General features: G+C 34.8%; 1 protein-coding gene across 3 annotated transcripts in view; it reads right to left on the reverse strand.

Moving 5' to 3' along the window:
* NUP62CL (nucleoporin 62 C-terminal like) overlaps positions 1-15,175 on the reverse strand; it is a 77,982-nt gene that overhangs the window by 15,976 nt on the left and 46,831 nt on the right. For all 3 annotated transcript variants that reach the window (XM_082447701.1, XM_082447703.1, XM_082447702.1), the window contains exons 8-9: positions 14,101-14,212; positions 10,508-10,574 (exon numbers count right to left, since the gene is read on the reverse strand). In XM_082447701.1, the coding sequence (XP_082303827.1) occupies positions 10,508-10,574; positions 14,101-14,212 (179 nt within the window). The remainder of the gene's footprint in view (positions 1-10,507; positions 10,575-14,100; positions 14,213-15,175) is intronic.

Genomic DNA, 15,175 nt, shown 5'->3' on the forward strand with positions numbered 1-15,175 from the left:
TTGCCATCAAGCCAACCTCAAAATAATGCCGTAAATTTGTATAAAGAGAAAGACAAGAGAGGGAACTAGTATTTGACTATAGTTACTATTAACTCAGCTATATTAATCATGAGGAAAAGAGGCATAGAAAATGTTAAAAAATGGATAAATATCAAATTTAAAAACTGGTCAATAGCAGTACATGTTCAGACACTCCCTTAATTCAATACTCTTAAACTTATCTCTTCCTAGTTTGGTTCCATCAGTCAGTTCTACATAGGTTAGAGGAAGAAAGGGGCCTGGTTCTCTGTTTACTCATAGATATTGAAAAGTTGATTGGACAGTGTAATATTTTAACATATATAAACCATAGTGTATGATTTTCAAATCACTTTTAAAGATAAGCTGATTTTTAAGTTAAGTACATAGCATAACAGTTATGTTTTATAGCAGAAAAAAATTTGTACTGTCATTAAAGATACCAAATCATAAAAATATTTCCCAGAAACCTTCCAAGATAGAGATTTTGGCATTAAAATCATTTTTTTTAATGTCTGAAACATTTATATTAATATATTTCCATACAAATAACCCAATGAAAGTTTAGTATTAGTTGTTTTGTTTGTTTGTTTTTTTATACTGCAGGTTCTTATTAGTCATCAATTTTACACACATCAGTGTATACATGTCAATCCCAATCGCCCAATTCAGCACACCACCATCCCCACCCCACCGCGGTTTTCCCCCCTTGGTGTCCATACGCTTGTTCTCTACATCTGTGTCTCAACTTCTGCCCTGCAAACCGGTTCATCTGTACCATTATTCTAGGTTCCACATACATGCGTTAGTATACGATATTTCTTTTTCTCTTTCTGACTTACTTCACTCTGTATGACAGTCTCTAGATCCATCCACGTCTCAACAAATGACTCAATTTCGTTCCTTTCTATGGCTGAGTAATATTCCACTGTATATATGCACCACAACTTCTTTATCCATTGATCTTTCGCTGGGCATTTAGGTTGCTTCCATGACCTGGCTATTGTAAATAGTGCTGCAATGAACATTGGGGTGCATGTGTTTTTCTGAATTATGGTTTTCTCTGGGTATACGCCCAGTAGTGGGATTACTGGATCATACGGTAAATCTATTTTTAGTTTTTTAAGGAACCTCCATACTGTTCTCCATAGTGGCTGAATCAATTTACATTCCCACCAACAGTGCAAGAGGGTTCCCTTTTCTCCACACCCTCTCCAGCATTTGTTGTTTGTAGATTTTCTGATGATGCCCATTCTAACTGGTGTGAGGTGATACCTCATTGTAGTTTTGATTTGCATTTCTCTAATAATTAGTGATGTTGAGCATCTTTTCATGTGCTTCATGGCCGTCTGTATGTCTTCTTTGGAGAAATGTCTATTTAGGTCTTCTGCCCATTTTTGGATTGGGTTGTTTGTTTCTTTAATATTGAGCTGAGTGAGCTGTTTATATATTTTGGAGATTAATCCTTTGTCCGTTAATTCATTTGCAAATATTTTCTCCCATTCTGAGGGTTGTCTTTTCGTCTTGTTTATGGTTTCCTTTGCTGTGCAAAAGCTTTGAAGTTTCATTAGGTCCCATTTGTTTATTTTTGTTTTTATTTCCATTACTCTAGGAGGTGGATCAAAAAAGATCTTGCTGTGATTTATGTCAAAGAGTGTTCTTCCTATGTTTTCCTCTATGAGTTTTATAGTGTCCGGTCTTACATTTAGCTCTCGAATCCATTTTGAGTTTATTTTTGTGTATGGTGTTAGGGAGTGTTCTAATTTCATTCTTTTACATGTAGCTGTCCAGTTTTCCCAGCACCACTTATTGAAGAGACTGTCTTTTCTCCATTGTATATCTTTGCCTCCTTTGTCATAGATTAGCTGACCATAGGTGCGTGGGTTTATCTCTGGGCTTTCTATCTTGTTCCACTGATCTATGTTTCTGTTTTTGTGCCAGTACCATATTGTCTTGATTACTGTAGCTTTGTAGTATAGTCTGAAGTCAGGGAGCCTGATTCCTCCAGCTCCGTTTTTTTCCCTCAAGACTGCTTTGGCTATTCTGGGTCTTTTGTGTCTCCATACAAATTTTAAGATGATTTGTTCTAGTTCCGTAAAAAATTCCACTGGTAATTTGATAGAGATTGCATTGAATCTGTAGATTCCTTTGGGTAGTATAGTCATTTTCACAATATTGATTCTTCCAATCCAAGAACATGGTATATCTCTCCATCTGTTGGTATCATCTTTCTTTCATCAGTGTCTTATAGTTTTCTGCATACAGGTCTTTTGTTTCCCTAGGTAGGTTTATTCCTAGGTATTTTATCCTTTTGTTGCAATGGTAAATGGGAGTGTTTCCTTAATTTCTCTTTCAGATTTTTCATCATTAGTGTATAGGAATGCAAGAGATTTCTGTGCATTAATTTTGTATCCTGCAACTTTACCAAATTCATTGATTAGCACTAGTGGTTTTCTGGTGGCATTTTTAGGATTCTCTATGTATAGTATCATGTCATCTGCAAACACTGGCACTTTTACTTCTTCTTTTCCAATTTGTATTCCTTTTATTTCTTTTTCTTTTCTTATTGCCGTGGCTAGGACTTCCAAAACTATGTTGAATAATAGTGGTGAGAGTGGACATCCTTGTCTCGTTCCTGATCTTAGAGGAAATGCTTCCAGTTTTTCACCATTGAGAATGATGTTTGCTATGGGTTTGTTGTATATGGCCTTTATTATGTTGGGGTAGGTTCCCTCTATGCCCACTTTCTGGAGAGTTTTTATAATAAATGGGTGTTGAATTTTGTCAAAAGCTTTTTCTGCATCTATTGAGATGATCATATGGCTTTTATTCTTCAATTTGTTAATATGGTGTATCACATTGATTGATTTGCGTATATTGAAGAATCCTTGCATCCCTGGGATAAATCCCACTTGATCGTGGTGTATGATACGTTTAATGTGTTGTTGGATTCTGTTTGCTAGTATTTTGTTGAGGATTTTTGCATCTATATTCATCAGTGATATTGGTCTGTAATTTTTTTTTGTACTATCTTTGCCTGGTTTTGCTATCAGGGTGATGGTGGCCTCATAGAATGAGTTAGGGAGTGTTCCTTCCTCTGCAATTTTTTGGAAGAGTTTGAGAAGGATGGGTGTTAGCTCTTCTCTAAATGTTTGATAGAATTCACCTGTGAATCCATCTGGACCTGGACTTTTGTTTGTTGGAAGACTTTTAATCACAGTTTCAATTTCATTACTTGTGATTGGTCTGTTCATATTTTCTCTTTCTTCCTGGTTCAGTCTTGGAAGGTTATACCTTTCTAAGAATTTGTCCATTTCTTCCAGGTTGTCCATTTTATTGGCATAAAGTTGCTTGTAGTAGTCTCTTAGGATGCTTTGTATTTCTGCGGTGTCTGTTGTAACTTCTCCTTTTTCATTTCTGATTTTATTGATTTTATTGATCCCTCTTTTTCTTGATGAGTCTGGCTAATGGCTTATCAATTTTGTTTATCTTCTCAAACAACCAGCTTTTAGTTTTATTGATCTTTGCTATTGTTTTCTTTGTTTCTATTTCATTTATTTCCGCTCTGATCTTTATCATTTCTTTCCTTCTGCTAACTTTGGGTTTTGTGTGTTCTTCTTTCCCTAGTTTCTTTAGGTATAAGGTTAGATTGTTTACTTGAGATTTTTCTTGTTTCTTTAGGTAGGCTTGTATAGCTATAAACTTCCCTCTTAGAACTGCTTTTGCTGCATCCCATAGGTTTTGGATCGTCGTGTTTTCATTGTCATTTGTCTCTAGGTATTTTTTGATTTCCTCTTTGATTTCTTCAGTGATCTCTTGTCTATTTAGTAACGTATTGTTTAGCCTCCATGTGTTTGTGTTTTTTACGTTTTTTTCCCTGTAATTCATTTCTAATCTCATAGCGTTGTGGTCAGAAAAGATGCTTGATATGATTTCAATTTTCTTAAATTTACTGAGGCTTGATTTGTGACCCAAGATGTGATCTATCCTGGAGAATGTTCCGTGCGCACTTGAGAAGAAAGTGTAATCTGCTGTTTTTGGATGGAATGTCGTATAAATATCAATTAAATCTATCTGGTCTATTGTGTCATTTAAAGCTTCTGTTTCCTTATTTATTTTCATTTTGGATGATCTGTCCATTGGTGTAAGTGAGGTGTTAAAGTCCCCCACTATTATTGTGTTACTGTCGATTTCCTCTTTTAGAGCTGTTAGCAGTTGCCTTATGTATTGAGGGGCTATGTTGGGTGCATATATATTTATAATTGTTATATCTTCTTCTTGGTTTGATCCCTTGATCATTATGTAGTGTCCTTCCTTGTCTCTTGTAACACTCTTTATTTTAAAGTCTATTTTATCTGATATGAGTATAGCTACTCCAGCTTTCTTTTGATTTCCATTTGCATGGAATATCTTTTTCCATCCCCTCACTTTCAGTCTGTATGTGTCCCTAGGTCTGAAGTGGGTCTCTTGTAGACAGCATATAGATGGGTCTTGTTTTGGTATCCATTCAGCAAGCCTGTGTCTTTTGGTTGGAGCATTTAATCCATTCACGTTTAAGGTAATTATCAATATGTATGTTCCTATGACCATTTTCTTATTTGTTTTGGGTTTGTTTTTGTAGATCCTTTTCTTCTCTTGTGTGTCTCACTTAGAGAAGTTCCTTTAGCATTTGTTGTAGAGTTGGTTGGGTGGTGCTGAATTCCCTTAGCTTTTGCTTGTCTGTAAAGCTTTTGATTTCTCCATCAAATCTGAATGAGATCCTTGCCAGGTAGAGTAATCTTGGTTGTAGGTTCTTCCCTTTCATCACTTTAAGTATATCATGCCACTCCCTTCTGGCTTGTAGAGTTTCTGCTGAGAAATCAGCTGTTAACCTTATGGGAGTTCCCTTGTATGTTATTTGTTGTTTTTTCCTTGCTGCTTTCAATAATTTTTCTTTGTCTTTAATTTTTGCCAATTTGATTACTATGTGTCTCGGCGTGTTTCTCCTTGGCTTTATCCTGTATGGGACTCGCTGCGCTTCCTGGACTTGGGTGGCTATTTCCTTTCCCATGTTAGGGAAGTTTTCGACTATAATCTCTTGAAATATTTTCTCTGCTCCTTTCTCTCTCTCTTCTCCTTCTGGGACCCCTATAATGTGAATGTTGTTGCGTTTAATGTTGTCCCAGAGGTCTCTTAGGCTGTCTTCTTTTCTTTTCATTCTTTTTTCTTTAGCCTGTTCCACAGCAGTGAATTCCACCATTCTGTCTTCCAGGTCACTTATCCGTTCTTCTGCCTCAGTTATTCTGCTATTGATTCCTTCTAGTGTAATTTTCATTTCAGTTATTGTATTGGTCATCTCTGTTTGTTTGTTCTTTAATTCTTCTAGGTCTTTGTTAAACATTTCTTGCATCTTCTCAATCTTTGCCTCCATTCTTATTCCGAGGTCCTGGATCATCTTCACTATCGTTTTTCTGAATTCTTTTTCTGGAAGGTTGCCTATCTCCACTTCATTTAGTTGTTTTTCTGGGGTTTTATCTTGTTCCTTCATCTGGTATATAGCCTTCTGCTTTTTCATCTTGTCTATCTTTCTGTGAATGTGGTTTTTGTTGCACAGGCTGCAGGATTATAGTTTTTCTTGCTTCTGCTGTCTGCCCTCTGGTGGTTGAGGCTATCTAAGAGACTTGATGGAAGGCTCTGGTGGTGGGTAGAGCTCTAAAATCATTTTTATTTAAAACAAACCTTACTGTTAGAGATTTCTCTTTAATTAAAAAAATTACATTATTTCTATTGTTAAAATAACACATGTATTAGTTTTTTTATAACTATTTTTTGGATGTGAATAAAGATACTCATTGAGAAGTTTAACCTTAAAACTTCTCAGTCCACAGACCATTTCAGCAGACATGACCCCTTAATTATTAAAAAGTAAAAGAAACCAACAACAAAAAAACCCTTCTCTTAGCATAGTTAAATCCTGCCACTCTCCATTCCTTGATCATGTCTTTTCCTGATATGAAAAGGAAAGGTTCCTTGTGGGAACAGCAAAAAAGGAGCCCACAGTATCAAGAATCACCAGGCTTTTTTCCATTATCGTGGCTTCCCTGTCTCATTTGGGAACCTGTATGAGCTCTCATGCCCCTCCAGCTCAACTCAAATTTTAGCAGAAAAGTAACTCCAAGTAATCATTACTCTCCATTGTCTTACCTTTTTTACCCTGTGTTGACTGAAACTTTACCCAGACACCTAGAACTTACATCCTACTCAAGTACTACCATTATCATACTTTGAAAACCCATGTCCTCTATTGTTAGGTAAATGATTAAGATTTGTTCTTATATCCAGTGATGCCTACATTAGAATTGTTTTAAGAGCATACCAGCAGAAAGAATACTGTTCTGATAATTAGGAAATTTAGATTCTGGTCCTAGCTCTGCCACTAATTAACTGTGTGTTCTTAGGGAAGTCATTTAACCTCTCTGAACCACAGTTTCTTCATTTACATAATAAAGTAAGTTCTTTGTAGCACTAACAACCTTAATTTTATTAGTAGGAAAAAACTGGCTGAGAGCCTTGAGATTTCATTTATGACAAAGAGGATCTCAGCCAAGAGAAAAAAAAATCACTATAATCTTTCTTTACCTAATTACATTTTGACATCCCCCCAACTCTATCGAAGAAGCATTGCTCATTGTAGGAAAATATGCAACAGAGAGGAATACAACTGAGTCAAACTTTGTATGATCTCATTCCTCAGTGTTTTCTAGCCACTGACATTCTCCCACATCTCAGCTGTTCTTAACAACTTCTCTAGGTAAGTGGTTTTCAATGATAATCTATGCGGAACTGCTTTCTCTAGACTTATTTAATAGGTACCTTTTGAACCATATGACCCTTCTTGTCCTTCTCCCCACCCTGCCCCTCCTATATACAGTAAACTCTGACAACCAGTTCTGCTGCTGTCATTTACTGACCACCAACCATGGGCCAGGCACTGCTCAAGGAAAGTTCAATTTTGATTCCTTTAATCCTTACGAAAGCCCTAAAAGGTAAATATTAGCCCTCATTTTTAAAATAAGGATACAGACTCAGAGAGATTAAGTAACAATTAAGGTCACACAACTATTAAGTAGTAATACCTTGACTTGAATCCATATCTGTCTGACTCAGAAACCTCTCCCCCTCAGGTAATTAATACTAAAGCAATATAGAACTTAATCTCCCTCTGATGATTCAAAACACAGTTTAGAAAGGAATAGAACACAGGAAAGAAAGAAGTAAAGATGGATGATGATGATATAGGTATGTTTGGAAGGGAAAGAAGCAGAAGAAGTTCGTGGTTGATGACCTCTATTAATGTAGAGAATGAGGAATCTATAAAGCCAAACAAGATTTGTATTATTTTCATACTACATCTTTAAAAGTAGTAACTCTGATTGGCTAACTAGCCCCCATTTGTCTCAATTACTGAGGTCTCAATATAGTCCATATTTAGGCAAAAGTCTATAAAAATCACTTCCCACCAATTTTTATTTTAAATCTATTAAAAAGTTGAGAGAATAGTAAAAGTCACAAACTTATATACCCTTTTCCTGGATTAACCCACTGTTACCATTTTGCCACAAATCGCTCCATCTTTTTCTCTTCACAAATGATTTTGGTTGAACCACTTGAAACAGAACTAGAGATATGACACTTCTCTAAATAACGTAGCATGCAGCTTCTAAGAATAAAAATATTTTCCTACATAACCACAGTAAGACATATAAGAAGATAAAAAATTCATTAATATTTAATGTGTAGTCCAAATTCAATTTCCCCAATTGTTCTAAATAATGTCTTCTTGGCTTTAATCCAGTATCTAATCAAAGTTAACATGGTAGACTTGATTGTTATATTTCTTTTAATCTACAAAATCCCCTTAATTTTTTGTTTTGAATTTTTTGGTTTTCCATGACTGATTTTTCAAGAGTCCAAGCCAATTATCTTTCAGAATGTCTCACGCATAGACTGATTATTTTCTTGTGACTTGATTCAGTTAAACATTTTTGGTAAGAACATTACATTATCTTCCAGAATGTCTCACACATAGAATGTCTGATTATTTTCTTAATATTAGACTCAGGTTAAACATTTTTAAAAAGAATACTACATATGGGATATTGTGCACTTCTCATGTCAGATCAAGAGGCAAACAAGGGCTTCCCTGGTGGCGCAGTGGTTGAGAGTCTGCCTGCCAATGCAGGGGACACGGGTTTGAGCCCTGGTCTGGGAAGATCCCACATGCCACGGAGCAACTGGGCCCGTGAGCCACAACTACTGAGCCTGCGCGTCTGGAGCCTGTGCTCCGCAACAGGAGAGGCCATGATAGTAAGAGGCCCGCTCACCGCGATGAAGAGTGGCCCCCGCTTGCTGCAACTGGAGAAAGCCGTTGCACGGAAATGAAGACCCAGCACAGCCAAGAATAAATAAATAAATAAATAAATAAAAATTAAAAAAAAAAGAGGCAAACAATGTCATTATCCCACTATTGGTGATATTAAATTTGATCACTTGATTGAAGTGGTACTTGTCAGCACTGTTGCAAAGGTACATTTGCTCCTTTGTAATTTTTAAGTAATGTGTAGAGTAATATTTTTGAGACTATGCAAATATCCTGTTCCCCAACAATCTTAAATTCAATGGTTTTAACATCCCTTGATGACCCTTGCCTGAATCATTCAATCATTGAGCTGGGGCCACAACATGGCGGCTTTCTCATTAAATTGTACAATTAAAATGAGTGTATATAAATTAAATTAAAATGAGGTATATAAATTATACCTAAATAAAATTTTAAAAATAATTCAGTAATTTGCAATTTATATTTGGTTCATTTCCTGCTAGTATATTTTTTCTGCCAAGAAATGACTGACAGTTGAAACATTTTATAAATGAGGCCGAGTACTCAAGATCAGGGAAAGCTTAATAAATGTATTCTGTTGAAAGTGTTTTTAATAGTGGTTCTCTAATCCTATCATTCTTTCTATAATTATTAGCTGCCATGCTTCTATAAAAACTTTTCCCTGTACCTTCCATTTCTCTCTCTCTCTCTCTTTTTTTTTTTTTTTGAAGTATCACTGTGGACTCATGAGTTTTTTCTCCCTCAATGTGTTATAATCCATCACTGTCATTATTCTTTTTGTTGTTGAAACCTGATTTGGCCAGTAGAAGCCCACTAAAGCACAATCTTGTATCCTGATATAATCTCATAAGTCGTTGAACAATCTTTGTTTTCTGGCGTGAAAAGTGCCAAACTCACCCTGTACTTTCCCTGCCTGAGACCTGAGATCAGATATTTCTCCAAGGTTCCTTTTAATCGTAATGGTATTTAGAAACCAAGATCTAGGTGTTAGATGTGCTCACTGCTATCAGGGTGTGTCATTGCTTCTTGGCCCCTTCCATGTACAGAAAGAGGAAATAGGAATTCATACTGATGTTTGCAATTCAAATTTATAATAAAAATATGAAAGGAAGAAAAATATATCTCTTTTATCTTTCAATGAAAATCTCGGTTTCTATTATCAATATACTCGTGCATTTGCTTTCTACTATAATATATATAATGGTAGTAATATTATTATACCACATGCATATATAATACATAGTATAATTCTGAAACTAACGATAAACTTATTAAGATAGCTTAAGATTTCTTTGCAGTTCTTTTTATCATTAAGATTACATCCTAGCAAGGATGCATCATCAAGAACACTATGTACAAAAGTTATCTGAGCTGCATGTTTATGTTATAGATTAGTTACACAGGTTTATTTGTTTTCATTTTGTATTCAATTTTAGCATTTGTCTTTCTTTCCATTATTTTTTGGCTTAATTTAAATTTTTGAGTATTTAAACTTTTATATGGTCCAGAAGTCAAAATTATATAAAAAGGTATACTCACAGAAGTACTGTTTCTATCCCTAACTCCTCCACCTCATTCCTAAACATCCCTATTTTCATCAGTTTCTAGTTTATCCTTCCTGTGTTTCATTTTATAAAAATAAGCAATTACCGGGACTTCCCTGGTGGCGCAGCGGTTGAGAGTCTGCCTGCCAATGCAGGGGACACAGGTTCGAGCCCTGGTCTGGGAAGATCCCACATGCCGCGGAGCAACTAGGCCCGTGAGCCACAATTACTGAGCCTGTGCGTCTGGAGCCTGTGCCCCGCAACAAGAGAGGCCGCGATAGTGAGAGGCCCGCGCACCGCGATGAAGAGTGGCCCCCACTTGCCGCAATTAGAGAAAGCCCTCGCAGAGAAGCGAAGACCCAACACAGCCATAAATAAAATAAATAAAATAAAATAAATTAAAAAAAACAGCAATTACAGTTCTTCAGAATTAATATAGACATACCATGTGTTAAATAATACCCCTACAACTGAGCTCTTATTTGAGTGTGGTCATGGTGCACAAAACCTGACTTGTATCACATTTTCTACTTACAGGTAACTTGGGGTACAAATAAACTCCCACCTGAAGTCTGATTAATCCATTGTAGAAAGTCCATATGAGCATTCAGAATTTTGCAGATCTGCTGGAGCTAAAAACACACACAAGATTTTTAGATTATGATTATTCTGATATGGTAAATAAAAAATAAACATAAAAAATTGAAATTAGGAAGTTATTTTCATTTCTTCTGGTAAGAAATTGACTGAGAATGTGCTAAATATTAATTGCATGGTTTTTTTGATATTTTATATTTGTAATGTTCATTACATCTATATATTAGTTCAATCTATTTTGTAACTGTCAAGAATTCAATTCCTACAGTTGAATAAAAAACTGACTTCTATAGTACAAAAATAAGTAAAGAACATTAAGAGACATTTGACAGGACAAGAAATTCATATAATATTTTTTAAAATATTACCTTCTGTCAACAAAATCAACTTTTTTATTGAGGTATAACTGACATATGTAACATTGTATTCGTTTCAGGTATATACAGTAATGGTTTGATATTGGTATATATTGTGAAATGATCACTACATTAAGTCTAGTTAACATCCACCATACAGTTACAAAAAAAAATTTTTTTTTGTGATGAGGACTTTTCCAATCTATTCTTTTATCAATTTTCAAATATATAATACAGTATTATTATTAACTATAGCCACCATGACTTATTTATTTTATAACTAGAAGTTTGTACTTTTTGACCCCCTTCAGCCATTTTGCCCACCACCTACCTCCAGCCGCTGGCAACCACCAATCTGTTCTGTGTATCTATGAGCTTGGTTTAGTTTTAGTTTTTGTTCTCAAATTCCATATATAAGTGAGATCATATGGTATTTGTCTTTCTCTATCTGACTTATTTTACTTTGCATAATGCCCTCAAGGTCCATCCATGTTGTCACAAGTGGCAAGATTTCCAAACAGCAATTTTTAATAAATGGTAATACTCAGTTGTCAAGTGTGTGGGGGAAATAGGTACATTCATACACAGCCTATGGTAATATAAATTGACCCAGCCCTTCAAAATGTAAATTTTTGCAATATATACCAAAGTCTTAAAACATTTGTACCTTTTAACTCAGTATATTCTACTTCTAGAAATCTATCCAGAGGAAATAATGAAACCTAAACATACAACTGGTCATTACAGGTTAATTTCACAATGGTAAAAATTTGAAACAATAGCTCCATCAATAAAAAATGATTAAATATATTATGGTAAAGTCACCTCTAATGAAATATTATAGTCATTAAAACCATATTTTCAAAGAATGGTTAAAATTTTGGGAGAATTCTATGAAAGAATATTAAATGAAGACAGAATCCAAAACTTTATACAGGTATGTTTCTGAAGCTATTTAAAAGAAAATAAGTATTTTTACCAGCATAGCAAAAATACTTGGAAGAAATACACTAATATATTAGCATAGTACTGGTAACACAGGTGTTTTACTTTTCTTTACAGATTTCCATATTTCCCAAGCTTAATACATGGAATAAACATATGCATTAACTTTGTAACAAAAGTACTAAACCTTTTAAAAATGTTAGAACGCTTTTGACAAATATTCTGGCAAAGTCCAGAATAATACTGAAAACAAGAAGAAATGAAAATGTTACCACACTTAAACAGTATGTAATAAAAACAGCAAATTTAGTGTATCTTAATATAACAAACAGAAATATAATTTGTAGTAGGAACAATGAATTTTTATAAAAATATGTGGCTGATATCATATACCATAATATGAACCTGCTTAATAAAAATTTTAGAAATTAGGTGGTCTTTCCTATCTCCCCTCAAAAATGGTGAAAGTAAACAGGTAAGTCTCATCATTGTGAATACTGTTGAACATACTTGCTATTTTTCTACCCTGGTGTATGGCCCACAATAACAAAGCTCTGTTGATCTGGTTACACTTAATTATCTACAAGAATATTATTGTTCAACAAATGTTTTCTCTGCTTCCTGTCCAATGATTTATGCTATCTGAGAAGAGAGATGAATTGTCGCTGATCTCTTGCTTCTTTTGTCCTGCTATCAAGAAGCAATTATCCTTTAATTCACTCATCTTAAACATCTCAGTCACCCTTGCCAGTAAAAACAAAAACAAAAGACTCAAATCATTTAATCCCCACTACTAAAATAAAATAAAACAATCCAAGGCTAAGCAGAGAAAAAGGATAAGGATGGGATTACAGTCTCCTTTTACTTGCTCTGTTCAGAACACTCATTTTATATTAATTCAACACAGAGAGATTAGACATCAGCTCTGCTTCATGTCTAAGTCTGCATGTATTTATCTATGCATCAAAGTTCTATGACAACAAAACAATTTTGAATTTTAGAATCGCAATGGTGATCTAATCTTTCACTAAAAAGAAAACCTATATTGTCAACTCCTGCATCTGCGTGAACACAGGAAGATGGTAGCATGTATAATCCCAGACTAATTTATATTTGTAATTATTCAATTTTAGATTCACCCAAAGTAGGGAATGGCATAATTTTTATAGCTGGAGGAGACTTCAAGATCATTTAGTCCACTCTTGACATTCTGCAAAAGGAGCCAAGACCCAAGGAGATTAAGTGACTTGAATAAAATTCTAGTGCTTGCTCAACTATACCATGCTCTCTTTCTAATTAAAAAAGCTAGTAATATGTACATAGATAAAGAACTGTCTATGTATAATTGACAAAGAGCTCACTAAAGAATAATTACTACTTACAGATAGGTCATTCATCCTGGCCTATCCAGCTCCTGGCTCCACTCCTAATTATAATCAACTGATAGAAAGTACAATGGAAGCTCCCACAATGGGAGATTCCTCTTACCGTCACTGCCATGGGGTGGGAGAGGGGAAAAGGAGGACTCCATTTAGCAGCTAAGACAATAGGGAAAGGTTGAGGAAATAAGCTCTTTAATTAGAGTATAGAAAAAGGAAAATAAACCAGTCCTTCCTTACCTCCAAATTAACTCAAAAATCTCAACTCTCTAATTGGAGCCTCGGCTGTATTTTCTCATGTTACAATAAAGTTACATTATGAGTTAACTAGGATTCCACAAGGCAGGTGGAAACCTAATAAGCATACTTAACAAATATCTATGGAAAAATATATTTTTAAGTCTCGTAGTTGACTTATCAAACTTTTGAGATATATCCTAATTATAAGTTAAGGATTGCCTGGATATACGTAACAGACTCAAACATGTATATACATACATATATATGTATATATATACACACACTTACAGTTATGTGAATATATAGATTAATATGTAAAAGGAAGAATAAATTAGCTAATGAGTAAGTGAACAGAAAAATAAGAACAAGGACATACTTATAGGAAGAACAAAGAAAAAACCCTGAAAATTTTGGGAGAACAGTAATTTTTTTTACCCTCCTGGGAATAACCACAAAAAACTCACAACCTTTTCTGCTCCTAAATATTTCCTGCCCCACTAACTACACCCAAAACTCCATATCTCTGGAGGCAGGTAAGGAGCACTACAGTGGACAGGAGAAGGTAACTAGCTAAAGAAACCACAGAATGCTAATTTCATACTAAATTCTGGTTGCCTAAATAGATAAAGCAGTTAACACACCGGGTCAGTAGTGTCAGCAGGACTTCCAAATGTATTCAGGTACTCAGTAATGTCCTTGAGATCTTGGGCCATTTGTTTCAGCTTAGCATCTACATCTTCTGCTAACTTGTAACTGAAAAGGTAGGTAAAATAAAGGGATTAACCAGAAATGTTTTCTCCACTATGCACTGTTACTGACATACAAAGAATGATACCGTCAACTGGATTTGCCCCAGTTCCCCTACCTTCTCATTTTAATGGATGTAGCATTCATGACCATATTCTAAAAATACTCCATAGGTGAAGGCTTTTACCCATCTTGTCATTTTTAAAGTCACCTATTTACCCTCTTTTTAGGTATCAGAATAAACCCATAGGTCACTTAGATATGTGAGAAGTTATTTGGTGTTTAGCAATAGTTAGTGAATGCTGAGATGTCTTCAACAATTTTGAATACATAAATTTTCAAAGTAAAACCTTATACAAATATACTCCATCATCCAACAAAAGATATTTTAAGAAATGAGATTCACAATAATCAAAGGCAGATAAATCTGCTAAGTTCACAACAAATTGATTAGTTGGCTAAATTCTCAAGATTTCCACCCCAACTATTTGTGCGCACACACACACACACACACACACACACACACACACACACTCTCTTAACCTAGTCAATGAATATGTTTATAAGAATTAAAGTGACCAGAGGATTTTTCAATCTTAACTTCTATAAATATTAAATAATTCAATTAGATTTATTGATAACCATCTACTGCTTTTTTGTTCCAAAGTACTTATAGGTAATTGGTTGCCTAGATTGTTGAAGATTCTAGTGCAGATTCCAACACAATGTAAATCTGACTACCTAAAAGCAATTGGAAAGAACCTAATGTTTCAATTATTTCTTCAACCTACAGTTAGGATCTCATGGCTGAAAATGTACATCTATGTTTCCAAAAAAAAATGATAGAATGCATAGAATAGTCAATGCAAAGGAAAGAAAGATTCACAAAGGCTGAAATACAAAAGCAGAAACAGAACTAGGGCCCATGCAGATTAGCTGTACTTACCACATTTTATGCACCTACAAAAA

This window comes from Balaenoptera physalus (assembly GCF_965194825.1).
Source record: "Balaenoptera physalus genome assembly, chromosome: X".
Taxonomy (NCBI): Eukaryota; Metazoa; Chordata; class Mammalia; order Artiodactyla; family Balaenopteridae; genus Balaenoptera; species Balaenoptera physalus.